The following is a 27,826-nucleotide window of genomic DNA, read 5'->3' as shown; positions in this document are numbered from 1 at the left end:
TGGTGGAGGAATCAGATAAGATCAAGATACATTTAAGTGCCTGGTCCAATGTTGTGATGGGAGGGACTCTCACTACAATGGATATTACATTTATGCATAAGGAGTAGGTCAAAACAGATCAATCACAACTCTGTGAAGCAAGATTACAGGGCCTTGTGCAGATCCACTGGTGATGCAACAACCTTTTGCACAAATCATGCATAAAGTTCATTTTGCATGTGTTTTGATGCACCTCTGCTCATTTCTGCAGCATGCTGCTTCTGCTAAATACATTTAAGAGAGATTCAGATAGACAACTGAATAGGCAAGGCATAGAAGGATGTGGACCTAATGCGGGTATATGGGATTAGTGTAGATGGGCAAAAAGGGCCAGCATGGACGTGGTGGGCCGATGGGCCCGTTTCTGTGCGGTACAACTCTATGACTCTATGCTAGTACAGAACCTTGGACCATCCCAACTCCCAGTATTGTGATAGCATCTTTATCATACTGGTTGTACTGAGCTACATAAAACAGAGAGGATGCAATCATTATTAGTCATGTCTGTGATTGAAGCACACAGAAAAGGCTGTGGCCAAGAAGCTGATGCACCAGTGAGGACATTTTAATTCACTCAGTGCTTCCCAATTTGCAGTCAGGTTTGTTCCTTGCTGGACTAAATAAAAAAAAACGAAGTTGGTAGATTGCAACCTTTGGATCCAATTTCTGCAAGACTAGCATTAATGAGTGCCACACACACGTTGCTGACATTTTCATGTATGTGAATGATGCCAGAAAAATGACAGTGAAGGTTAAGGCGTTTAGACCATAAAGTGCCTGGTCTAATTTTGTGATGGGAGGGGCTCTCACCACAATGGACATTGCATTTGTGCATAAATAGTAGTCAAAGTAGATCAATCACAACTCTGTGTAGCAGGACTGTAGAGCCTTGTTTAGATCTGCTGGTTATGCAATGACTCTTTTGCACAAATCGTGCATAAAATTCATTTTGCATGTGTTTTAATGCACCTCTGCTCATTTCTGCAGCATTAAGATGCATGAGGCATCACCAAGTTGGCATTGTATTTTTAGGCTGCTCTTAACTTATCTTTTACACTCCCCATTGAACAAATTTGGCCTGTTGCTTGACAATTAACAGTAATGTGAGAGATAGGCTGTGCCTTGCATTGTCTATCATGCCAATATGTCAACTTCTCTGAACATTCTTCTGCTGCTGAGTACGCCATTCATGTTGCACAGAGAATTACTGAAGTGGCAGATGCTGAAAATTTGTTGCTGAGAATCCTGTCCATTAAATGTCGGGATGGTTTTCCATGATATGTGTGAGGTGTTAGAGGCAATGAGACAAAAATGTCATCAACAGCTGGGATGCACTGGGTGAGCCGTTTTTCTTTAATTCACTTGTGGGATATGGGTGTCACTGACATGGTTAACAATTATCACCCTTGAGGTGGTGAGCTGCCTTCTTGAATTACTGCAGCCCTTCTGGAGAAGATAACCTCATCATGTAGAATGGTATCTTCTTTTTAGGTAGTCACTGGGGATTGAGGATGATATGCTTCCACTCCGCTTGGTGATTTCTGAGGTGGCAACTAAAAGGAATGTGGGACCTGCGGACTCTTCCACAGATGGGATGGGTAGTGATTGATGGGGGGGTGGTGTGTGTGTGTGGAACGAGGCGGGCAGTTTGAGAGATGGTGTGCTCCCTCTGTTGTTTATACAGGGTTTCTGAGTGCTTGTAATGCATCAAATTGAAGTTCTCAGTACTATTCTGCATGCTCCTATTCCACTTTGAGTAGTCATGGGCCAGAGGATCACAGGAAACAGCAGAGATGTTACATTTCTTTATGAAGACCCTGAGTACATCCTTCAATCTTTTCCTCTGCCTGCCTGCTGATCTCTTCCCATGTTAGAGAATAACTCAGAAAAGAGTGTCTGTTTTGGGAGTCTGGTGTCAGGGATGTTCACAACGTGGCCTGCCTTATGGAGCTGGTTGGGGAGCACCCTTGTGATGAACTTCCCTGTGGCAGATAGCAGTCAGTCTCATCTTTTTTCTTGAAGGTTATGGCACCTCTGAGGTCATCTGAAATATTCCCCTCTTCCCACATGTGAGTGATGAGGTTATGTATTTCTGAATGAAGCTCTTTGCTGCCAGTTTTAGGATTTATGTCCTAATAATCATAATTTTGTTAGATTTGGGATAGTTAAGAAAAGGACGAAGATATATTAAGAGTAAAGCTTCTGAACTGGGTGTGAGGCCAGTTTTATCAGATTGAGAAATAATTTAGTAATAATGGACTGGAACTCTTTACCTGAAAATAAATCAACCTTAAAGCAATGGGAGTCAGTGAAAAAGCAGTTTCACGGAATTCAGGTTAAACAGGTTCCAGCAAAAGGGTGAGACTGCTTAACCGGAATCCCTTAGTCGATGGAATGCAGAGGGTAAGAGAGGGCAAAAAATAAGAAACTTGCATCAGATATGGAGAGTTCAATCCTTCAGAAAGCTTAGATGAGAATGCAAATTACAGAGAAGTAAAATGGAAATTAAGAAAGCAAAGTGAGGATATGAAAAAAAAGACCAGAAAGTAAAATCAAAGAAAATCCATCTAAGTATATAAAGAGTATGAGGATACTAAAGGATAGTGCCTATAATGGACCAAAAAAGTAACCCATGTGAGGAAGCAAAAGACATGGATAAGGTTATGTACACCTTGTAGCTGTCTTCACAAAAGAGAGGGACAATAATGATGTTGTAGTTAAAAGCGAGAGAACAAAATATTCTCCAGGTGAGGCAATGATTAACTTGCACTTCTTCCATTCTAGTATACTGCATTCAGTGTTCACAATATGGTGTCCTCTGCAATGAAGAAGGCAAACACAGCTTGAGTTATCGGTTTGTAGAGCACCTGTGTTCAGTGTGCAGGGCTATCACGAGCTTTCCGTAGCCTGCTGTTTCAGTTCTCCATCCCCTCCCACTCTGACCTATTGTGCAAGCTTGAGGAACAGCACCTCATCTTCCATCTGGGCATGTTGCAGCCTTCTGGACTGAATACTACAACTTAAGGTGACTTGATTGCAGTCTGTAGCGTTTGACCATCTGTGATACTGTCTCAGCCTGATGTGCTTTTTCTCCTGTTTTTCCTTTTTTTCCTCAGGACATGCTCAACTTGCATTTTGCAGCTCCTACACCCTTTTGCCGATGTTCTTTTGTCTATGTTCTCATTCTCTAACTGCTCCCATTCACTCATGACTTGGTTACCGCTTATCCCCATGGTTACCCCAACTCCACCCGATCAGAGACATCCCCCTCCTCCACCCTCCCCGCAGCTTAACAAACTCCTTTTGTCTCCTTCCCTGTTCTGACAAAGGGTCTTGGACCTGAAACATTAACTCTATTTCTCTTCCCACAGATGTGGCCTGACCTGCTGAGTCTTTCCATCACTTCCTGTTTTTATTTCAGATTTCCAGTAGCTGCCTTTTTTTGAAAATTTCACATAAGTGCATATCGATTTGTTAAGGTAGGATTATGCTTGACCAACTGGACTTAAATTTTTATGGTGGTAACAAGGATGGTCAGTGTGCACAGTGTGTTTTATGTGAGTTTAAAGACCTGCATGGCAGGCTGGTCAAAAAGATGAAGGCCCACATGAATCAAGAGAACATGCCTAATTGGATCTGAAACAGCTCAGTGGCAGGAACCAAGGACTAATGGTTAACAAGTGTTTATTTGATTTGAGGCCTCTTACCAGTGGTGTTCCATAAGGTTCAGCAGTCAGTCCCTTGGTTTCTATGCTTTCATGATTTAAACTTATGTAGGTGGCATGCAAGAGAAATTTGCAGATGATTCAAAAACTGACTGTGTGGTTGGCAGGGAGGAGGAAAGTTTTTGATTGCACAAGACATTAGATGGTCTAGCCAGTTGGGCAGAAAACTTGGCAAACAAAATACGATCCCTTGAAGTGAGAGGTAATTCATTTGGCAGAAGCACGAAGGAAATGTGAAACAAATGAGAGGATACTAAGTAGTGTGGTGAAGATAAACCTCAAGGTTTAGGTCCACATACCCTCAGGTCGATAAGGTTGTTGAGAAGGCATATGGGATGTTTCCTTTTGATAATTGCGGCATCGAATATACTAGTGGGGAAATGATGCTGGAATGGATACACAACTCTAGTTAGATCACTGCTTGAATACTGTGTGCTGCTCTGGTCACCACATTACAGGAAAGATGTGACTGCACTGCAGAGGATGCAGAGGCGATTTATGAGGATATTACCAGAACTGGAAAATGATAGCTGAGGGAAAGTGGATAAGGCAGAGTTGCTTCCCTTGGGGCAGAGGAAGCCAAAGGGAGACTTACTTGACGTGTATAAAATTATGGGGGCACTAAGCAGAATAAATTGGAAAGACCTATTTTCCTTTCTGAAATATATAAGATCCTAAGGGGGTCCGCCAGGGTAGATGTTGAGATCTTTCTGCTTGTGGGAGAGTCACGAATAGGTTGTGGAGGCTAGACCACTGGAAGTATTTAAAGACAAGGGGTGGACATTTTTAAAAAGCTGGGTAACTGAAGGCAATATGGAAAGGGCACAGAAAATGAGATGAGGCCTGAGACATTTCTGCCATGATCATAAATGAATGGTGTACAGGCTTGGGGGGGCAGGTGGCCTACTTCTTCTTCTACGTACTTGTTTAGCAAAGGAGTCGAAAACAAGAGGGCATAGAATTAAAGTAATTGGTAGAAGAATTAGGAGAAAACAATTTCTTCCTGAGAGAAGTGGGGCACTCAGAACCTGAAAGAGTAGCAGAAGCAAAGCACTATCACATTCAAAAATTACTTGGATGTGTACTTGAAGAGCTATGACCTTCAGACCTACTGACTTCTTTCTGGAAAGTGGGATTTAGCTGGGTAACTCTTTACTGCTGAAAAAGATGGTCGGAATGGTCTGCTGTTGTGCTGTAAATTTTTGTTTGATTTTATGAATGTTGTTGGGCGGGAGTTTCTAAGATGTAGACCTAGTAATGATGAACAGTGATAATTTTTCAGGGCAGCATGATGTGTGAATCAGAGGGTGTCTTGGAAGTGGTGGTGTTCCCACACTTCTGATGTCCTTCCAGGTGACAGAGGTCATGGGCTTAGGATGGTGAGGGGAAACATGACAGGCAGGGAGAGGAAAGAAGGGATGCCGAAAAATGTGCATCTTCTTTTCAGAACTCATTCCAAATGGTCACACCAGTTCTACTACAGCAAGACCCTTTAGTTTAAAACTGTCTCAGAATATAATTCCTCAATGTCCTTCAAACTTTCTTGCTACTATGAGGGGTGTAGGCCTCAGTGACTGATAAAACAGGGGAAATAGGCAAACCGGGATGAGAATAAAGATTAATTGAGCAAGAATAATCATCTATGGTTCTGCATTGACTTTAATTATTAATGAAATGAACTATATTTATACTAAGTTACCTTGACCTTTGTCTAATACAGAGTTCACAGCCTGGCAACTACATAATTTTCTAACTTTCCCCTCTATTGAATACGAGGAATGCAAAATCTTATATTAACACTTTTTACGAACCCATTGTCACTTGCCCCCTGTACCCCTGCAACTTATTCTCTCTTACACATGCCATCAATTCCTTTTTGATTCTGTTTACCATTAACCTAAACCAAGTGGTTATTTACAGTCACCAGTTAACCAACCAGCACATCAATATGATTGTCATAACAAAATACTTTAGTCCTTTGGCTTAGGGCCACAAGGGTTCATTTTCACTAAATTTAAAGTTGTTTAGCATTAGCTTAGCAGGAGAATTCAAATGCATACTTACTTCAAAAAGCTCAGAATCATCTGTACTATACTGGCTGGAACTTATTTCTGTTTGGTCATTATCCCACTGAAGTTCACTAAGGCAGCTAACTGAATCAAGATCAGTCACATCCAGCTGGGAAAGGTCAATTTCTGGAAAATCTGAATATAAACGGTCCTCACCAGCCACGGAACCATACTGCAAAAGAAATAGAATCAGAGTTAGGCTGCTTTAAACTTCAATCATGGATATAAGTATCATTTTAACATAACTCCATACACTAACAGCTTGCTTATTACTGTGACTCTACAGATATTATGCTAAAGTAAAAGGAAACAACTCTTTTTCCATGGCTTTTTTCTTTCACATTAGGCATATTATCACCATCCTATCCAAATAAAATTGTCTACAAAATGTGAAAAGGGTGTTTAAGTGCTTTTGATCGATAGGAAATTATTTCCAGCAAGGACAAGGTAAGAAATATTCTAGAGATTACATCTATTTCTGGATGATCATTTTGTACTCTTAGGTAATGACCCATTGCTGGCAAGTTTACAATCTTACCCATTAGAAAAATATAAATAAACTATTTTTCAACTTCTTTTTCCTGACCAGCATTCTTGCCTAAACAACATCATCAAAACAAATCAACTGCCTATTTGACTCACTTGCTGTTAGTATGACCTTAAGGTTCATACATTGGCTGTTGTACTTGCTTACAAAAGAACATTGACGCCAGTTCAATAAAAAACATTCATTGTGAGATGAAGCTGGCTGTCCTAGAAGAACAAAAGATGCTACATAATTACATGGTTATGTGTTCATACAGAAGATACATTTGAACTACAAAAATATAAACAATCTGCTTTTGGGGTCTTCAATATTACTTTTTGAAAATTAAAAGTATGATGACTGAACGGTATAAGATATGTTTTGAACTTAATGAACCTCATTAACGTGTGTTTATTTGACATCTGGAGAATGATATTGGACCCTGTTCGTGGTCCTTGAAGGCAAATAACTTCAAGTTAGCAAGCCCGAAAAAAATGTTAAACTCTATTTTGATTTGTGGCATTATGGTCTCTTAAAATAAGCAATCCAGCCCCTTAAGTGCCTTAACATATTACCAAAAATGCACAATAATTGATGCTGAGGCAATTATTGTGCATAGTATTTAGAAGTATTTAAAAAAAACATTAATGCCTAGTGTCCCAACTATTACACTTCATTAATCCCCATTACACTGCTTGTTCTGTTAGGGATGCATGTACGCTGTGCCTGAATAAAGACACAATTCAAGCATGTTCTTGATTCTATTCTGTTTGACTGCCAATAAAAGCATTACAATTATGCACATATTGTCAATTAAAATTGACACACTCACAGGGTTGATGGATAAAAGGATTTTTGGATGACTTGAAGACTCAGAATAAATTGATTAATGATTACCTTATGGTTTGTGGAAAGCTTTCTAATGAAAGACAACAGTAACGCTTGGTGCAGTAGTGCTGTATTTTATAGTTATTCAGCCTATCAAGTCTATGCCAGCTCTCAGAGATATCTTTAATCTCCTATCAATCTGATTTCCCCCACTTTTTTTGCTGTAACTTTTTCCCGTCTAACAAGCCCATCAATTCCCCACTCTCCACCCCCCCAATTTTTCTGTCACCCACATACATTAAGGGCAACTTTTAATTAACCTACCAGCATGTCTTTGGGATGTAGAAGGAAATTGCAGGATCTGGGGAAGCCTGTGTAGTCACATGGAGGATGTGTAAACTCTACATAGGTAACAACTGAGGTGAGAAGTGAACCCATGTCCTTGGGCTGTGCTGTGTATGATTCCAATTGTAAGCAAGAGGGATTACTTTCACTAAGTGCATTAAATAACCACTGAATGACAAAATGATTGAAGAAAATGTGTAATCAAGTATCACAGTGTACATTTTGAACACATTATTACCCACAAGGTCTGTTCTGTTGTGCTAACACACACTGCAAAGTACAAAGAAAGATTCTTGTCACAGCAGCCTCTGAAATGCCAGGATTCAATAATACTTTAAACAAAACGAACATTCTATAGTCAAGTCAATTTAAATTCATTTTGCTTGTCTACGTCAGTTCTTCTAATCAGTTTGTTGAATGTCTTTAAAAAAATCTGTGGACTCGTGTAATCAATTTTAGAAGTTCGCTGAAAGTCACATTTTGGATACCGAGGAGCAGTAATTAACCTGAGTGGGTTTTCTTCCAATCTTTGGCAGCAATCTTGTTATCACACTGGCAGGCATACAGTCCGTGTTGTTGACAAGTAAATGTACTAAAATCCCCATCTCTTTCTCAATATCAAATCCCCTTCTAAGACAGCATTTCCTTCATGTATCATGACTGCTGCCTGCTGGTATTGGTATTGGTTTATTATTGTCACTTGTACCGAGGTACAGTGAAAAACTTGTCTTGCAAACCGATCATACAGGTCAATTCATTACACAGTGCACTTTCATTGAGTTAGTACAGAGTCCATTGATGTAGTACAGGTAAAAACAATAACAGTACAAAGTATCACAGCTACAGAGAAAGTGCAGTGCAATAAGGTGCAAGGTCACAACAAGGTAGATTGTGAGGTCATAGTCCACCTCATAAAAGTATGTGATTTTTTAAAAATTCAGCAGCCCTTCACTGGGCTTTCACCGAGGAATCTGAAATACATCTCTGGGTACCTTTCGTCCCCACACCTACAATTTTTTTGGTGCTGTAAGAACATTTTCATTTCTGTAATATTTAGCCAAATTAGTTTTCTTCACTTTCAAATCTTCCCATCCAGCTTTCTCATTACTGATATCATCACCAAGATCTAAATCTTACTAAATAAATTAAAAATGAATATATTATGAACAGCACACTGAAACTACAAGTAATAGCCTCTTAAGTAAATTGAAATGATTCCTTTCTTTCAAGGAAATAGACATCCCCTCTTCTCCATAGCAAAGGTAAAGATCTCAGCTCAGATCTCTGCTGTCATTTATTTCTTCATAAACATATAGATTAAAATTAAGCTCAGAAATTCAGAGGAACTGAAGAAAATAAAAACTAAACCAATATTGCTGTTTAGAGTAAAGAATAATGAATGTAAGAAAAGAAGAAATTGAAACAGAGGGCAGACATTCAAACCCTCAGACATGCTCCACTATTCCTTAAGATCGTGGTTGATCGTTGACCTTGGTACCACTTTCCTGCATAAATCCCATATTCCCCAATTCCCTTAATATTTATAAATCCACTGAACTCTATCTTTAAGATACATCTCTACTAACCTTCCACAATCATCTTGGTGTTGAATTCTAAATATTCATCACCCTCCAGGTGAAGAAATTTCTTCTCATCTCTGTCCTGAATGGCCAAACCTGTATTTTAAGACTGTGAAGCCCTTTTCCAGATACCTTAGCCATGGGAAACATCAACTCTGCATCTACTATGTCCAGCTCCATTAGAATTTTACAAGTTTCAATCAAATCACCTTCTTGCAAACTCAAGAGAATACAGGCCTAATCTACTTAATGTCTCCTCAGATGACAAATCTGCCATCAGATTGATTCTTTGGCTGCACTCTCTCAATTGCAAACATTAGATATTACAGAAATATCCAACATCATCAAGAGTTTTGAGAATATTATTGCTTCTATTACACTCTGTAAAACATTTTTTTGAGTTATTAATACCATTACTGCAGGACTCTGGTTCAGGCTCTGAGTAACTCATATTTATGCAAACCTTTCTCATCTTACTGCAAACTTCTTGCTTTACCACTCAATACGCCCCAAGATTCCGGGAAAGCAGTCTTTACTCCCTGTAGCTGCCTGCTGAAAGGTTAAAATTATCAGAACTTAACCATCAGTTGAGCATTGGAAATTTCTGGTTACATCCCACATAAAGGATGACTAACCCTTCCCATAACAATTATGTCTTATGCTAATGTGCCATTATTAGTTGTAAATGAATGCCGAGTACTGACAATAATTTCGCAAAATACAGTAAAACACCAAAAATACAGTGAGAAACTCGAGACTTTCATGATGCTGGAGTTGGAAATTTTCCAGACTACTGGAATGTTACTCCTGTAATACCCAACTACACTTTTATCTCACTTATTCTAAGTTCTATGCTTATTAAACATGTTACACAATAATATAATTTTCTAGTGAATTGTGTAAGTTTAAAGGGACCAGAAAATAGAACCTGGTAAGTTTCAGCTTGCAAGTCTCAGCATGAATGTTTCAGATTGACCCCCGGTGTTCCAACATGTACCCCAGCTCTGGTTGCACACCAGAGTCCTGACCCTGGCCCCAGCAATACCCTGGACCCCCGGCTCTAGCTGCCCACTTCACTCACAATCAGGATCCCGGCTCACATTCTGCAGAAATGAGTGAGCCACATGCCGAACCATCAGGATTTCTGAACAATTAAATGCGGGATTATTGGGAGTTTCGCTGCTAATTCCGAGCTGCAGCAGTGTGGTGTTTAAACTCTCTCGCTTAGGGAGTCCCAAAGGGTCAATGACGACTTACTTCTCCAGTTCTTTGGTTTCTGAGGTGGCTGATGAGGCCAGCATGGACCTGCAGACTCTACCACAGATGGGGCAAGAGGTGCTTTACAGGGCTGGCAGATGGATTATGAACTGTTGCACTCCTTCTGCCATTTACAATGGGCTTCTATGTGCTCCTTATACATAGATTTGAGGGTCCCAGTGCCGTCGCGAATGTTTCTTCTTTACCTTGAACAGTTAATGGCCAGGAATCCATGGGAATCAATGGGGATACTGCATTTTTTTCAATGTTTTAAGGACAACTATGAATCTTTTCTGCTTGGATATCCCCTCCCCGAATGAGCTGAGAATAGAGTGTCAGTCACATGAACAACCTGGCCTGCCCAATGGAGCCGTCTTGTTAACATTACACCTGAGACTCCAGAGTTTTTTTTCCTCAAATTGGCTCAAGTGAATGAATCAACCTAGTCCTAAGAAATAATCATCTCAGAGGACCCAGGTTGGTCTGGACACTCCAAAAGACTCTTGCTGATTAAATCATATAACAGATGGCCAAACTATCAACTAGCAATTCTTTGGGTTTTCAATTTTCCTCAAATTGGCTCAAGTGAATGAATCAACCTAGTCCTAAGAAATAATCATCTCAGAGGACCCAGGTTGGTCTGGACACTCCAAAAGACTCTTGCTGATTAAATCATATAACAGATGGCCAAACTATCAACTAGCAATTCTTTGGGTTTTCATAAATTAGTACAAAGACAGAATACCATGGAACCTAGAAATTATGTTAAAACAGCAGGTGCTGAAAATACACAATCTGCTAAGGAATATCTGAGGAGAAAGAAACAAAATCAATGACTTTTCATCAAGATAGAGTAAATTAGAGGTGGAACAAATTTTAGTATGCAGGAAAGACAAAAGGGAAGGAAAGAACAAAGGGAAGGAAAGAACAAAGGCAAGGTCTCCAAGATTGGTTGGAAAACAACAAAGATTTAATAAAACAAAAGGTTAGTGCAAGACAAGAGGCAGTGGTACAGGGAGAAGTGCAGAGAACAAAATAATTGTAAGGGGAAGGTCATTAGCTGAAGCCATTCAACTCAAACGTTGAATCCAATAGGACTCCTGAATGTAAAACAGGTCACATTATACACAACTAATACAAGATACTAAATTGAAAGCTGTACAAGTAAATCACTGTTTCACTTGCAGCAAGTGTTGTTAGTATTTGGGCTCTGGATAGTGAAAGTGGGAAGAAATTAGATAAAATACCAGTTGTTGCATCTCTGACAGAACGATGCCATGGGTAGGAGAGTGGGCTATGGGTAGGAGAGTGGTTATTGATGGAGCAAGCCAAAATGTAGAAGAAGAAATTGTCCTTACAAAAAATTTGTTTGGTAGTTGCATCACATTGGACAGCGGTTGCTCCATTGAATGTGGAGGCTTGTGGGGTGCAAGATGAGAACAAGAGGAAACTTGTTAGGGGTTTGGGAGGGAGGGGAGGCCGAATTCTAGGAAATGGAATGGACACGGTCAAGGCCCCATCAACCACAGTGCAGGAGAATTCCGGCCAAGCAAAAGCAAATTACTTACCACATAGGTCTATTTAGGTTTCTGCTGGAAACCTTTGTAAAAGCCAAGAGCTAATTTCTGGAAATCATGTTCATAACCAAAGTTTAGGCTTTAAGGAACTGATTTTGTTCCGTCTGAAACAGCTGAAGTTACTAAATACAGAAAGAGTCCACAATCCTTTTAGACAAAAAAAATTCTAGTTTATGTGCAAGATGCAGCCCTATTAAGAATAATTGCAAAACTGAGTCGCAGCACTGCTTACCACCTGTGGTTCAGTTGTAGTTAAAGAGCGACTGAATTGCCTCAACTAAGGGAAAAACCTGTAAGTAGGACACATTCACAAAGCAGGTTGCCATCTATTGAAGAGAAGTGCATCAGTTATGCCATTTGAAAAGCTTGTATTTATATTGGACCATTCATTGCCTTAGGACATTGCAAAATACTTTGCAACTAATGAAGTCCTTCTGAAGTTGAAATGTATGAAGAATATATTACTAGCATTGCAAAACTGAATGTTAATTTTCTGGTGTTATGTCCTGCAGTCTTTCATTGTGCAGGAAATAAAGTACAATTCTCAGTAAAATAAATCTAACCAATTCCCAGCCCGTGGGTATTACGAAAGCATTTGTGATTCAATGGCTCGAGTGATGACCTTTCCGCAATTGAACTTCAGATGTTTACACCACAGAATTGTGTATGTGCTAACTCTTTGCTACAGCTATCCAAACTAATTGCACCATTTTAGTCTTTCTGTATGGATCTGCCACTGCTTCAAATACTCATTCAAATTTCTCTCAAGAGGCACAATGGCTTCTGCCTCAATTTGTTGTAGCAAAACTTTCACCATTCTAACAATTTGCGACCTTAAAGAAATTTAACATAAACTCCAAACGAATACATTAATGTCTCCCTAAAAAGACTTTCCCTATTCACATTATTAAAACAGTTCCAATTAGAAATTCATACCACTGAAGATAAAGGAACAAAATTGCAGAGAAAGAGTCAATGCACTACTGACACAGGATGAGTTTCTAAGTATATGAGATTTTAAGAAATTTTTAAAAATGTTTTGCCCCTTTGGTCCTGTGGAAACAGTAACAGACAACTATGACTAATATTCTAGAGAATATAAGCTAAAGTTTATTTTATGACCCCATTTATGTAATCTATAGTGGCATTGGCCACCCCTTCCCCCGCAAAAAAAGTCCATTTACCTAAATACTTGAAACTAAAAAAATCTGTTGTGCTATGGTACGAGGTGGATGGCAGTGAAATGGGACCAACTAATTTTTCCTTGCACAGAGCTGGCATGAATTCAATGGGCCAAATGGTCTCCTTCTGTGCCATAACTAATGATTCAACCTGCAATATTAGCAATCAATAAAACCAGTTTCTTCTCGACTTTCAGCAGCTTTTTACCAATTCCCCTTCTGCACACACCTTGTAAAATGTATTACGACCACAATAAATAGCATGTTCCACCTGACTGCCTGTTCCTTTAGCCTGCCTATATCTTCTTGCAGTCTTCCTCACTAATTGCCAATTCACTTCCTCACTGCAGTCATATTGGAAATAACTTATTGCCCACAGAAATCTTCACAGAGAAGTCAATATAGGTCAGCTGCAGCATCCTCAACAACCTAAGTCTTTTCATGTATTGTCCTTCAGCCCTTGTTATGAAGTCTGCTGCTATGCTAGTAACTGCTGTGCACACATTCTGCTCTCCTCTTTTCCTCTTGTTCCAATTGTGACTGCAATGTAGTACACTTGCTTCCAAATTAGAAGGCATCAATTGACACCCAAAGGACCACACAGTTTGCACCACTGCTCTAAAATAGATAAAGATCCAATTTACCTATTAGGCTAATAACCTAACATTCAGGGCAGGAAAAATTTTAGGGACATTAATTTTGAACTAAATTAAATGGCGCTTGGAAAGTTATTGGTTGAATGATGGAAGCCAGCAGAGAATTGTTACAGACAAATTGTGTTTTATTGATTTGTTTGAGTTCTTTGACAAAGTCACAGAAATGATGGATGAAGTATTGCAATTGATGTTGTGAACATATAATTTAATATAGGGTTTAGTAGGTTCTACATAATAAACTTGTTAGCAGAATTGAAGATCATGAGATTAAAGCACCACAGTTAATATGGATAGAAACTAGCTAAGAAACACTAATTGGCAAGTTGTTTTTGAAATTGAAGGGAAGAATGCAGTGGTTTCCTTTAGAAGTGGTTTCCTATGGCCTCCCCCCAGTTCCGAGGAGGCCTCCCCCCAGGACCCAAAATGCTAACTGGTTTCTCCTTCCACAGATGCTGTCTGACTGTCGGAGTTCTTCCAGCATTTCTGTTTTTGTTTCCTTTAGGTATTGTGACTAGGACCACTATTCTTCTTGATACATATGAATGATATGGATATGATTTTACAGGGCCTTGCTGACATGAGGGGCTGAACCAGCTCCAGATGCAAGTTTTAGCTCTATCAAGTACTTATTTATATTAGCAAATTTCTTCTCCCTCAAACTCTTGTTGTTTATAGTTGACAGTGGAGAGGGGAGGATGTTCTACCCAAACTGCACAGTTGGTGAGAGTGAGTCCCGGTGACATTCCCCCACCCTGTGTTGCCAGTTTCTGTGAGGAGAGTGTCATAAACTGGGTTCCATGACCTTTAGCCACTGAGCTGGATCCGCATGAGGCACGCATTAGTTACAATGGAAAAGACTTAACAATCTCAGCAGAACTGTTGGCATTTGCTGATGTGACTGAGGAAGTGGCAGCATATCCTACACTACCACAATGGGCAGGCATGGTAGTGTAGCGGTTAGCATAACGCTTCATAGCGCCAGCAACCCGGGTTCAATTCTGGCCACTGTCTGTAAGGAGTTTGTACATTCTCCCCAGGTCTGCGTGGGTTTCCTCCAGGTGCTCCAGTTTCTTACCACATTCCAAAGATGTTCAGGTTAGGAAGTTGTGGGCATGCTATGTTGGCGCCGGAAGCGTGGCGACTCTTGCAGGCTGTCCCCAGAACACTCTACGCAAAAGGTTCATTTCACTGTGTATTTTGATGTACATGTGACTGATAAAGATATCTTATCTTACAAACTGCAAGAACGCAGACATCATAAAGTTGATTTCAAATCTTTGTGGCTGTTTTCCTGTCTGAATTCCAACCGTCGACTGCTCATGCAGTGCAACAAAGGACTTCAAAGCAGCAGTAATTTCCTACCACTTATGATTGGGAATCCGCACAAATGACTTGGTGTAGGAACAGTATTTCTGTTGATTTCAGAGGACAACAGCAGTGAACAACTAGAATAAATAAAGTCATAGAGTGATACAGCACAGGAACAGGCCTTCGAGCCCACTGAGTCCGTGTCGGCCATTGGTCACCCATTTACACTAATCTTACATTAATCCATTTTTATTCTCCCCACATTCACGTGGAGGCAATGCACTTTAAGGACAATGTCAATGTTTTAGAAAGAATGCATAAATAATTTACTAGAATGGAACCACGAACATAAGACTTCACTCACATGCACATGCTGAAAAAGCTAGGTCAGTTTTTAGAGAAGAATAGGGAAGGTTAAGGGCTGATTTGATAGAGGTGTGCAAAATTTGAAGGGTTTTAGTAGAGCAAATGAACCCTAATGGCAGAAAGGTTGGTAAACATAGGGCACAAATTTAAGGTATTTAGCGAAAGAATCAGAAGGGTGATTCTGATTACATAGTGAGTTGTAATTCTATACACATTCCATAACACATTTGCAAAATGTATGGAAAAGGTGATACATCAGATGCTTCCTCTTCATTAAGAACATCATCCAGCTTGAAATGATGCAACCTAGTTTTCAATATGTATTTACAGTGCAGAATGATGCAAGAACCTGGCATGAACAAGACCATAACAACCAGAAATCATTGTTTATTCTCACTAACCTTTATTGCTTATTTAAAGGCACACACATATAGAAACTACTATCAACAGACAAATCATCCATTGATGCTTTGCCAATATAAAACTCTTTACTCACATGCATGAACATAAAACTCAAAGTCCTCTTTGATTGGAGGTCAATTGGAAAGCCTCTTAAACAAATATTCTTGGACTTCTGACATCTAATTTCAAGTTAGTATACTGAAAAAAATGTGAGGTTTAAGTGATTTTTTTTTCTATTACAACTTGAGTCAAGAATAATATTACTCTTCTGATGAAAGGTCTTTGACGTGAAATGCTAATTCTGTGTCTCTTTCCACAGATGCTGCCTGACCTGCTGTTTCCAGAATTTTCTGTTCTTATTTTAGATTACCAACATTTGCAGTTTATTTTGATTTTCATAAGATTTCCCTTCACCTGTGTCAAGTTCTTTCATTATATTGAATACGAAATATTTTGTAGCTTGGTTTGACATAATCCTCTTTGGGCCTTCTACATTATAATCCAATTGCTTTAATTAAATGAACCTATTTTATATCACAGCTTAGAATATAAAGCCACCCAGATGGCTTTACAACACATTTGCAGTATCCTTATCTAATATTTTGATATTTATGTAAACGAACAGTTTGGGGGTTAGTCAATTAATCTTGAATGATTGAATTCCCTGACCAGTAAACAATATTCAACAGAATTCTAGGTTGTCTGAATATTATTTACTTATACCTCATTTTTATTATAAGGCAGCATATAAGGCTCCAGAATGGTGTGTTGTCTCCCTAGTGCCAGGGTCAAGAATGTTTTGCAGTGGGCACAGGATATTCTGAGACGGAAGGGTAAGCAGCCAGAGGTCATGATACATAGGTATAGGTACCAATGGCATAGGCAAGAGTAGGGATGAGGTCCTGCAAAGTGATTTTAGGGAGCTAGGTAAAAAGTTAAAAAGCAGGACTCCAGGGTTGTAATCTCAGGATAATAACCCATGCTACGTGCCAGCAAGGTGAGAAATAGATACATAGTGCAGGCAGGAGGGCTTCAGAATTATGGACTTATGGCTTTCTTCCAGGGTAGGTGGGACCTGTACAAACAAGACTGCTTGCATCTGAACTGAAGGGGAACCAATATCCTCGCCAGGACGTTTGCTAGTACTACTCAGGTTTAAACTAGAGTGGCAGTGGGGTGGGAACCACAGCAGCAGGGCAACAGGTGGTAGGGTTGAGGGCAAGAAAGATGGTGTGGAAAGTAAGACTGAATGGAAGAACAGCAAGGGACAGACTAATAAACATGCTGTGACCGATGGGCTGGATACTAAGAGTATTATGGATAAGGAGGATGAACTTATAGGCTGGATCAGTACATGGAATTATGACTTCGTTGTCATTACAGGGACCTGGTTCCGTGAGGATCGGGACTGGCAGCTCAATTTTCCTGGATTTCGTCGTTTTAGATGTGATAAAGAGGGGGCTAAAAGAGGTGGAGAGGTTGCACTCCTGATAAGGGAGAATGTCCAGCAGTACTCAGAGAGGATGTACTGGAGGGCTCATCCACAGAGGCAATTTGGGTGGAGCTCAGAAATACGAAAGGTGCAATTATGCTGATGGGATTATACTATAGTCCCCACACCCCCCCCCCCCCCCCAATAGCCACCGAGAGGTGGAGGAACAGATATGTAGACAGATTAGGAAAGATGCAGAAAGAACAGAGTTGTCATAGTGGGGGACTTTAACTTCCCCAGTTTTGATTGGTACTTCCAATTTATTCAGTGCATCCAAGAGGGGTTCTTGAAACAGTATGTGGGGAGTCCAACTAGAGGAGAGAACATACTGGACCTAATTTTGGGAAATGAGCCAGGCCAGGTGACAGACCTGATAGTGGGTGGACATCTTCAAAATAGTGACCGCAACTCATTATGTTTTAAAATAATTATGAGTAAGGATAACATTGGATCTTGTGGAATCTTACTAAATTGGAGGAGGGAAAATTATGACAGGATAAGGCAGGAGCTAAGGGGCATTGATTGGGAGCAGCTGCTGTTGAACAAGTCCACGTCTGACATATAGGAGTTGTTTAAAGACCAGCTGATCAGAGTTCAGGATTGCATGTTCTGGTAAGGAATAAGGACAAGGGAACTTTGGATGACCCGCGAGGTCCTAAATTTAGTCAGGAAGGAAAAAGAAGCATATGTAGGATTTAGGAAGCTAAAATCAGACTGAGCCCTTGTGGAATATAAAGATAACAGGAAAGTTCTCAAGGAGGCGATTAGGAAGGCCTTAAGGGGCCATGAAATATCCTTGGTGAGCAGGATCAAGGAGAATCCCAAAGCATTTTATACCAATATTAAGAGAAAGAAGATAACTGAGAGGGTAGATCCACTCAAGGATAAAGGAGGGAATGTGTGCTTGGAGTCAGTGCAAGTGGCTGAGGTATTAAATGAGTTCTTTGTGTTGGTATTTACAGAGGAGAAGTATTTGGAGGATAGTGAAAACAGAGTGGATTATGCTAATGTGCTGGGACATTTTGAGATTAAGAAGGAGGTTGTGTTGGGTCTTCTGAAAGGCATTAAAGTGGATAAATCCCCAGAGCCTGATGGCATATATCCCAGAGTATTGAAAGAAGCAAGTGAGGAGACTGCTGGGGCTTTGACGAGGATCTTTGTGTCCTCACTAGTAACAGGCGAGGTCCCAGAGGACTGAAGAGTAGCAAATGTTGTGCCATTGTTCAAGAAGGGAAATGGGGATAATCTAGGTAATTATAGGGCAGTGAGCCTCAAATCAGTGGTAGGGAAGCTATTGAAGAGTATTCTGAGGGATAGGTTTTATGCACATTTGGAAAGGCATGTACTGCTAAGGGACAGTCAGCATGGCTTTGTGCAGGCAGGTCATGCCTTACAAGTTTAATTGAGTTTTTTGAGGAGATGACAAAGGTGCTTGATGAGGTAAGGCAGTGGACATTATCTACATGAACTTTAGTTAGGGATTTGATAAGGTCCCTCATGGTAGGTTGATTCAGTAAATAAAAGATGCATGGGATCCAAGGTGAATTGCAAGTTTGGATTCGGAACTGGCTTGCCCATAGAAGAGAAAGACTGTTATTCTGGCTGGAGGTCTGTGACCAGTGGTGATCAAGGATTGATGCTAGGATCTCTGTTGTTTGTGATATATATCAATGACTTGGATGAAAATGTAGATGGGTGGATTAGCAAGTTTGCAGATGACACCAAGATTGGTAGGGTTGTGGACAGTATAAAGGACTATCAAACAATACGGTGGGATATAGATCAGTTACAGATATGGGCAGAGAAGTGGCAGTTGGAGTTTAATCTGGGCAAGTGTGAGGTGTTGCACTTTGAGAGGTCAAATGAAAAGAGAAAGTATACAGCTAATGGTAGGCCCCTTAATAGCATTGAGGTACAGAGGGATCTGGGGTCCAAGTCCATTGTTCACTGAAAATGTCTACCCAACTGGATAAGGTGGTAAAGTAAGTGTACGGCTTGCTAGCTTTCATTGGTAGGCATGATGAGCTTAAGAGTAAGGAAGTCATGCTGCAGCTCTATAAAACTTTAGTCAGATCACACTTGCTGGAGTACTGTGTGCAGTTCTGGTCGCCCCATTATAGGAAGGATGTGGAGACTATGGAGAGGGTGCAGAACAGGTTTACCAGGATGCTGCCTGGATTAGAGGGTATGAGCTACAAGGAAAGGTTGGACAACTTGGGTTGTTTTCCCAAGATCATTGGAGGCTAAGGGGAGACGTGATAGAGGTTTTTAAAATTATGAGAGGTATAGATAGACAGTCAGAATCTGTTCCCCAGGGTAGAGATGTCAAACACCAGAGGACATGCTTTTAAGGTTAGGGAGGGGAAGAGTAGAGATGATGTGAGGGTCAACATTTTTGTGCAGAGAGTGGTAGGTGCCTGGAATGGGTTACCAGGGGTAGTAGTGGAAGCAGACAGTCTAGTGGAGTTTAAGAGACTTTTAAATAGACAGATGAATAGGATGGAGGGATATGGATGATACACATTTCGTATAAATTGGCATCAAGATCAGCACAACATCATATGCCGAATGGCCTGTCTAGCTCTATACTGTTCTATGTTCTATACACATCTGTGGAAGCAAAGAGCATTATCTCATAGCATTATTTTTTGCTCCCAGGAAAAGTGCTACATTAGTAGATGCAAATTTTCATCACTGAAGGTTCACAAAATGGCAGCTGTCAATATATTCTGGTCACAGAAGAATTGAGCATTGTGACTGCCAAATTGAACCAGTAATCCAATTTTCAGATGGCTGATCTGCACCGTCCTTCCTTCCACATCAGTGCACATCATTATTTTAATATTGCCACCAGTTGTCAAATTCAACTACATAATGCAAACAGGGCAAGTTTAGACTATCAATTGTCCACCCATGCTGGGAAACCATTTCCACTTGAAATGGTTCCACAATATAAACAGGGCATTAAATCAGTGAAAACAATATTGTGTGTCACAAACCACAGACAACGGGTCTGTGACCAGAAATGTTAACTCTTTCCACAGATGTTGTCTTAAAAACTACAAATTTGGAGGATTGGACAGATAGGTACTTTCAGCTCTCTTGCTTTATGGAATCAAGGCACTGGTGGAATCAAGTCCTGAGGAATCCTGATTTAAGTCTTTCATGATAGATTAACTTTAATTAATTAGGCATGCTTAAGTGTCCATCTCCTTCTGTCCCAATCTGAATCAAAAGGAAGTATAGCATGTAAACCCAGCTTTATAGTACTTAGTCAATATATGGGCTGGAAGCAAAAGGAGAACTCCATGGGGTGCCTTCCTCAATAAAAAGTTTTGTAGCCAAAGACCAAGAGAATAAAGTTATTTTAAAACTTTATTTGAAAATTACTTTCAGGGAACAAAATAGATCAAGAAATGCAAGGTTGTATTAATTTTTCCACCCACATTATTTGTTTCAATAAACTCCAATTTATTTTCCAGTATTTCAGAAGAATCAGGAGTGTGTAGTGACAATCCATCTGTCTCCAATGTTTACCAAGGGAAGGGGTTCATTGTTTACCTGGTGATCTCAGAAGATCCCAGTTCAGCTCACACGATCAAGGATTTGCCTGTGGAAGCAATCTTTTGCTTTCAGCGTAAGAATCAAAACATCCAGAGTGTAATGACTTTTAATGCTGATTGTGAATCATAAAGACTAAAACAAGTTAAAAGAGTTTACGTAAGTTCAAGTACTTTTTAATTTATCTTTAACTCGATAAATTCTGGGTGGAGGTGGAGGGTGGAGTTGGTTATTAGAACAATGAGCTATGAATAAGCTTCATTCCTGATAAATTATAGTGTGAATATCTATAAATCCAAGAGCAAATATTTCCACCATAATTAAAAACTGAACATTTTGTTTGAGGAATGTTTGTTGAGAAACTACTGTTCAAGGTTTAAAACTATATTTGGTTACTGGAAAAACTTGAGATAACCTGAAATTTGCACAGATCTATGTAGCTATTTTTGAAGAACAAAGTTTTCTTTTTCAACTAATCTATTTCACCACAAATTTTCCCACATCTGTATCAGTTGCTTAATAGCACAAATCTTCCAGTAATCAACTGCAGCTTAAGAACCCAACATTAATTTTAGCCACATTAAATAGTTGAGATGTTGAGTAATACTGTGAGGAACCTTGGTCTCTAGACTACAAATAAGCTCAAAGTTCAGTGTACCACAGTGTGCAATACTTTACAAAATTGCAACACGTATTTACAATCTTGGTCATAAGTGTACTTTGCCTCCTTCCTCGTATTAAGTTGCAATAAATTTGTCAAATCTAAAACATTGTTCACAAAATACAGTAAAGAAATGTGAACAGAATGTAAACAGAAAAATAATATCTCGAATGCTAAGTTTATTTTCACCAAATGTGATGGAAAGGGAAAAGCAAACAAAATGATGGGATGCCACATCAAAGAGATGTAGCATGCATTGGTATAAGGGAGGACACCAGACACTGGGCGTGTTCTTGTGATTCATGCAGGAAAATATCAAGGCTGTGGTGAAAATAGACAATTTTTTTGAAGAAAAGGGGAATTTTCTTAAGGTTAGAAGAATTAGTTTTTTAAACAGTGTTCATTGGCCGTTCTCATATTCTACTTTTCAGCTTGTAATATGCGCCAGTGAGATATGGCCACAGGCTGGTTTCTGGCGATAAAACTGAATGTAAAAAGGGATCTTTTTTTTTGTTTTAAATACTAGTAATGTGGCATCATCATGACAAGATTTGAATCTTTTCTATTATTAAATATGTTCTTTGTGCTGCTAGAATCCATGGTAAATCTCTTGCCTCTGAGCAGATAAGCTATGGATTCAAGCTGCACTGTGAAGTGCTCCGGGATATTCTGAGGGCACAAAGGGCACTATATAAATGTAAATTCTTTATTTTAATCTCACATTCTTGTCAATAATAAATACCAATAAAAGAAGTTGGATTTGATAAAAATTCATCAAAATGCTCTGCAGAGTTAATAATCTTAGTGACCCTTAAAATCCTATGGTTGTGTCCAGTTAATCTTGAAGTATATGGCATGGTTAATAATTAATATCAATTTGTTATATTATTAGTATTATTAATCTTATTCTAATCATGAAACACTAGCTATTTTACTGCATAGGTTATTTTTTTTCTGCTCGTATTATAAATAGTGAAAGGAAAGGAGAAATGGTTTATCCTGCAAGTTTTTCAGATTGTGTTTCTTTCTTAGATCATTTCAAACCATATATAGTACTCTTAATTTACTATACCTGCCATCTACTAACATGATTGATCTTCACTTCTTGAGGAACCATTCTGTTACTTCATTGGTGGCTGAATCCATTGTTATTTGGACTTGGAACTCTTAACATTCTCATTCATACCTTGACTGGTCCTTGGCTTCACAGTCATAATGCACCATAAAATCATCGTAAAAATGAATATATATTTTATGTGCTGCACAACTGCTGAATAGGATTGATAAGGATAAGTATTCCTGTAAATGTTGAGCAATTAAATGAAGCAAATCCTTTTATAGGAATGAAAATGCAACCTTAGCAAAACTGACAAGGTAACAAACCTTGTGACTGATCACGCCAATCTTTGCCATCAACTGAACAATGAGTACAAACACAAAAGTAAAATGCAACGCCTCAATTAGAAATCTTAAAATACTTTATTAACAACCTGGAATCTGATGACAGCTTCTCTAGGCAAAAGAACATTGTCATCCAAATTCAATAAAAGTGAGGTTATTGGAGAAGGAGCAATATCTTTTAAATAGTGTCCTAAAATGAATACATCTTGGGTAAAAGGATTACCATTAATCATAATGGAGATGAAATGACTCTTCAGCAATGGTTCAGAAAGGGCAAGAGTGAATGCACTTCACACCCAGTTTTTAATTTCACTTTTTAAAAATATTAATGCTAAAGTTAATGTCTAACAGCCTTCATTTTATATTTTACACTGCTAACATTCATACAAAAAGGGCATGAACTTTAAAAACACATTATGGACATCACAAAGCCTATACTTTTACCATTGGTTTGATGCTATTTGTCATAATGAGCAGCCTAAATTTAATTTCACCAACCCAGGTCCAAGGTTCCACGAATAAACTGTAATGAAGGAGTTCTAGGAATAGCATAAAGACCTCATTCCTTCCCTTACAACTCTCATTTTGACCATTTGCAATTAGAAGAGATACACAAAGCATGAAGTGACCACCTGGCTTTCCCAGTAAAATTCCTGACCAGATGGTAAAGCACACCACAGTGACGAATGGACCTAGTCAAATTTTGTAACCCTCATCAATTTTTTTTTCATAAATAGTTTTTTCATAAACAGCTCGTTAACAAAACATATTTCATTACAGGATTATGGAATGGAAATTAAGCTGTAACAGAACATCAAAGAGAAGGATGATGTTGCAACTGGTTCAAATACAATATAAAGCAGTGCTTCAATCAATATAATTCATTTATTTAAATTAATTAAATAAAGAAATATTGAATCAGAAGGTGTCTTTTCAATATTTACATCCTTTGACTATTGGATCTAACCAGCTGGTTCTCTTGTTCAAAGCTAATGGTACATTTGCACTGGTCTTTCAGCTAGGAGATGCAATGCAGGAATCAGGGAAAGTTGGGAATGGCACATGGAATAAAATTTGGTGGATCAATGGAGGCTAACAAAGGATGGAAATTTTTGTCCATAGCAGATAGGTATTTAAGAACATTTTCTCTCTCCAATGTAATTAAGTAGTATAGGAATTATGACGTCATGCATAAACGTATAATCAGTAATGTTTTCTTACAGTTGTACATTATAGATGGTTGTTATGTAGCTGATTGCATTTAGGGTACTTAAATGTTTTACTCATTTAAGTTATCTCTTTTAATCATTAAGTTTGTCCAAAGCATCACTGGCCAATTGCACACACCAAGTTCAGTTGTGCCACTGCTGAACAGGAAGGGGATAACATGTGAGCTCTAACTCACAGAGCGGCCTCTGCATGTACAACTGAACTTGAGAGCTTACACAATGGACACATTCTTTGAAGTGAAAAATATTCTGGAGATTTAAGAGGATGGTGATGTTGTGAGAACGCACAATAATATGTTGAGGGGGTATAAAATAGCAATATTCCTGAAAGAGATTGGGCCAGGTGCATATGGGGCTCTGACAAATCTTATGCCACACAATGCGAAAGATGTTAAGTAGAAACTGGAAGGTTAATCAAAATATCTGAAAGCTATAAGCTTGGGGCAAGGAAAAAGAGGCAGGCTGAGATAATTGGTGAATGCATTGTTTTATTAAGGAACTTTCTTGATTGTGCAATTGCAAGTACAAAGTGCAATCTTAGTGCCATTTAGATCATTCTGTACGTGATAGATGAACAAGTTCAGTCAAAGCACTTGTGCACGCAAAAGCTAACAGAAAAACTTGCACGTAAAATTGTCATGTCAATGAAAATGGCATTCAACAATGCTAGACAGCCTTGGCAAAGTCAAAGAAAGTGAAACCAAGTCTGAAGTGTACTGGTGAGACCAGTTCAGTCAATTGCCATCACTGCAATATCCATAACTTATCATAGTTTTGTCAGATAAGGACAATGAAGTGTTCTGATTAACAAATAGAGGGTTCACTCTTGGCTGTCTGCAGATCCAAGGTTTAGACAAGCAACAATAGCAATCACTGTGGCAATTCAAAATGATATCAGGTAGGAGGATTTCATAGTTTTCACGCTCATTTAGACAATGGAAATTGAAGAGTATAGTACCTGTGCCACAAGCCATTGCAGCAGCAATTGGTCAAACTTTTGAGTCAAAGTGTTGATTAACAACTGGTACACTGACTTGCTGTAGACTATATGATAACAAGTCAAGGCACTTACTCTTGCAAGTTCAGCCAGATATCATTGATAGAAAGCACTATGAAACTGAAAACTAACTTTGCTATGGTTTTATATACATCAGGGCAAATGACGTGCAACTCAACAGACAATGAATAAAGTTCATCCATCAATGCAGAAAGCAAAGAAAACAGGTCAACTTTAATCTAACTAAGACAACGTGCTGAGTTGGAAAAATATTTACAACTTCAAAGTCATACTTTGACACTGTTGGAAAGGTAAATCAATTTGTTCTTAGAGAGCTAGACTGGCATTTTAAGGTACAATGTGCCCATTGCATCAAGCCCAATGTAAAACTAATCTGTTGCAAGTGCAGAGTAGTCTTGCATACAAGATAGAGTCAGTTGAGAACAAAGTGAATAGAACAAAAAACACCGTGCTTGAGAAAATCAATGATTTAGGTCTCACCAAAAGTGGTATCGCTTAGGGCACATAAAACAGTGTGATATATCTCTATGGAGAACTAAAATGTCACACTACATCAAACTGTAAATGACAACATCCATTATCTATTTTGCAAGACTTGTACTTAGGCTAAGCAGGATCAGAGGTATTCAAAAATTTGGAGTCCCCATGCCTATGCACCACTGATTGTTGACACAAATAGTCAGTATTACTTGATCAACTACACACACAAAGAACTCTATTCATACACAAAGTGGAGTAGAGTCTAGTCATTGCCCAAATTTTTTCAACTGATGTGATCTTGCAATGAGTGGAAACTTTCTTGTGCAACCAAGATGATCTGTTGATTGCTACATCACAGAAGAAAATCTGATTTTTGGAGGAAGCATTTAGGAGAATACATGAACAGAATAGGAACTGAAATAAAACATTTCCATAATTTGTAATGAAAATCAGTAAATCTTGATTACAAGATTGATCCAGTGCCCTACAATCAGTGAAGCAAATAGGAGAGGCCAACAGACCATTGCCTGAAAATATTAGAGATAAGATTGTTCCTAGTATTGGTGCAGTACTTCCGTGATTCTGTCCAGGTCTTGTGACAGTGGTCCTGTCAATGATTCAATGTCTCTCTCCAAACAGGGCCAGTAACAAGGTTCCCAGCAATTGCTCTCAGACTGGCTCTTCCTGTTTATTCAGTTTGAAGTTTGGCCAAAAATCTTTCCTCCCAAAGATGTCAGAACAAGCTTTTTGTGAAAAAGTTAACATTTTCCTGGTAGTGAGTGAAGTTTGTTCCAAGTGGATTAAAGTGAAACACATGGATTCATGTCTCTGAATGCACTACAGATGAACTAAAGTCTACAACTGCATGCCTTAGTTCAGTTGAACAACTCACTTCTGACAATAGCTTTCAGTTTTGATGGACTCTGCAAACCTTATGAAGCAGAACTGTATCAAACATATTCTAATGTCTTCTTTTAATATGATTTGAAATGGAATAGCTTTAACTATTCTGCCCTCACAGCAAGAAGCATGTGTTCTAAAAACATTCAAATCTCAGCATGAAACGTTGCTTGGCCAATAACTTGAAATAAAGCACAAGTTCACAAACTACTGCGATGTATACATCTGCAGAATATTTGATAAAGAGATTAAGAAAGTACTTTAGCTTTGGTAACCAAATTTGGCTTTGAGAATTCAACAGAAAAAAGTTGAGCCAAAAACAATCTCGTGACTTGAAGATGAAAGAATGCATTTTCAAGTAATAGAAGAAATTTCATGGACATACCCCACCTTGCAAGTTGAGTAAAGATATATCCCATAAGTGAGATATTGGAACCATGGCAGAAGTTTGGGAAACATTTTGTCAGTAGTGAAAGCCGTCATAAACCACCCACCCATCTGCCTGACCCATCTGTGGAAAACATTTATCGTTTCCACATTAGCACCTCAAAACACACAAAACCGAAGGGGAAGAAAATCATCTTTCATCCTGAGATACCACTGAAGAAGATAACAAGATGCTCCCAGAATTTGTGCCTAATAGTGAATGCTGTATCGCCTAAACGCCCAATTGAGTCTTGAAGAGCAAAGCTAGAATAGAACACTCTCTCTTTGGTGGACACATAATTTTCTACAGTACTGTCACATTGGCATCAATGACAAAATCAGATGAAAAAAAATCTCTTGACATAGTACATAATCTATTTTTTGCAGGTTTTTAAGAAGGGAAAGATAAAAGCAGAATGAAATCAGTATAAACCAGATCTAAACCAGATGAAAAATCTGATGGAACAAACCTACTTAACTTATACTCTTATCAAAAGTTACTGTTTAAAGGAAACAAGCCAATCATTTTAGCTATGGCTAGTTGGCTTGAATTTAATCGAGTTTTTGTTTTTTAAACAGTGAAATTTTATATCGACTGGTATCAAGATGTCTCCATCCACTTCCTAGTGGACATGATGATGGGCCCATAGCATTGAATCATTCCTAATTTGTCAATTTATTAACAATGTTTCTCAGGAAATGCAACATTGGTGACAGAGGGAGTGTTGAATGAGATACTGTTTGGAAAGAGTCATTTTGCATTTAACTGTGCTAATCTCACCTGAAAGTTTCTTCTGTG

At 38.9% G+C, this 27,826-nt stretch overlaps 1 protein-coding gene across 7 annotated transcripts in view; it reads right to left on the bottom strand.

The window, feature by feature from the left end:
• The window catches only part of ppargc1b (peroxisome proliferator-activated receptor gamma, coactivator 1 beta), a 118,910-nt gene that overhangs the window by 20,316 nt on the left and 70,768 nt on the right, over nt 1–27,826 (bottom strand). For 6 of the 7 annotated variants that reach the window (XM_052013941.1, XM_052013947.1, XM_052013944.1 and 3 more), the window contains exon 2: nt 5,829–6,005. In XM_052013941.1, coding sequence (XP_051869901.1) covers nt 5,829–6,005 — 177 coding nt within the window. Of the gene's footprint in view, nt 1–5,828; nt 6,006–9,575; nt 9,622–27,826 lie in introns of those variants that run through there. The other variant, XM_052013942.1, reaches the window with a different exon arrangement.

This window comes from Pristis pectinata, chromosome 4, assembly GCF_009764475.1.
Source record: "Pristis pectinata isolate sPriPec2 chromosome 4, sPriPec2.1.pri, whole genome shotgun sequence".
Taxonomy (NCBI): Eukaryota; Metazoa; Chordata; class Chondrichthyes; order Rhinopristiformes; family Pristidae; genus Pristis; species Pristis pectinata.
This window is presented reverse-complemented; position numbering and strand designations above follow the sequence as displayed.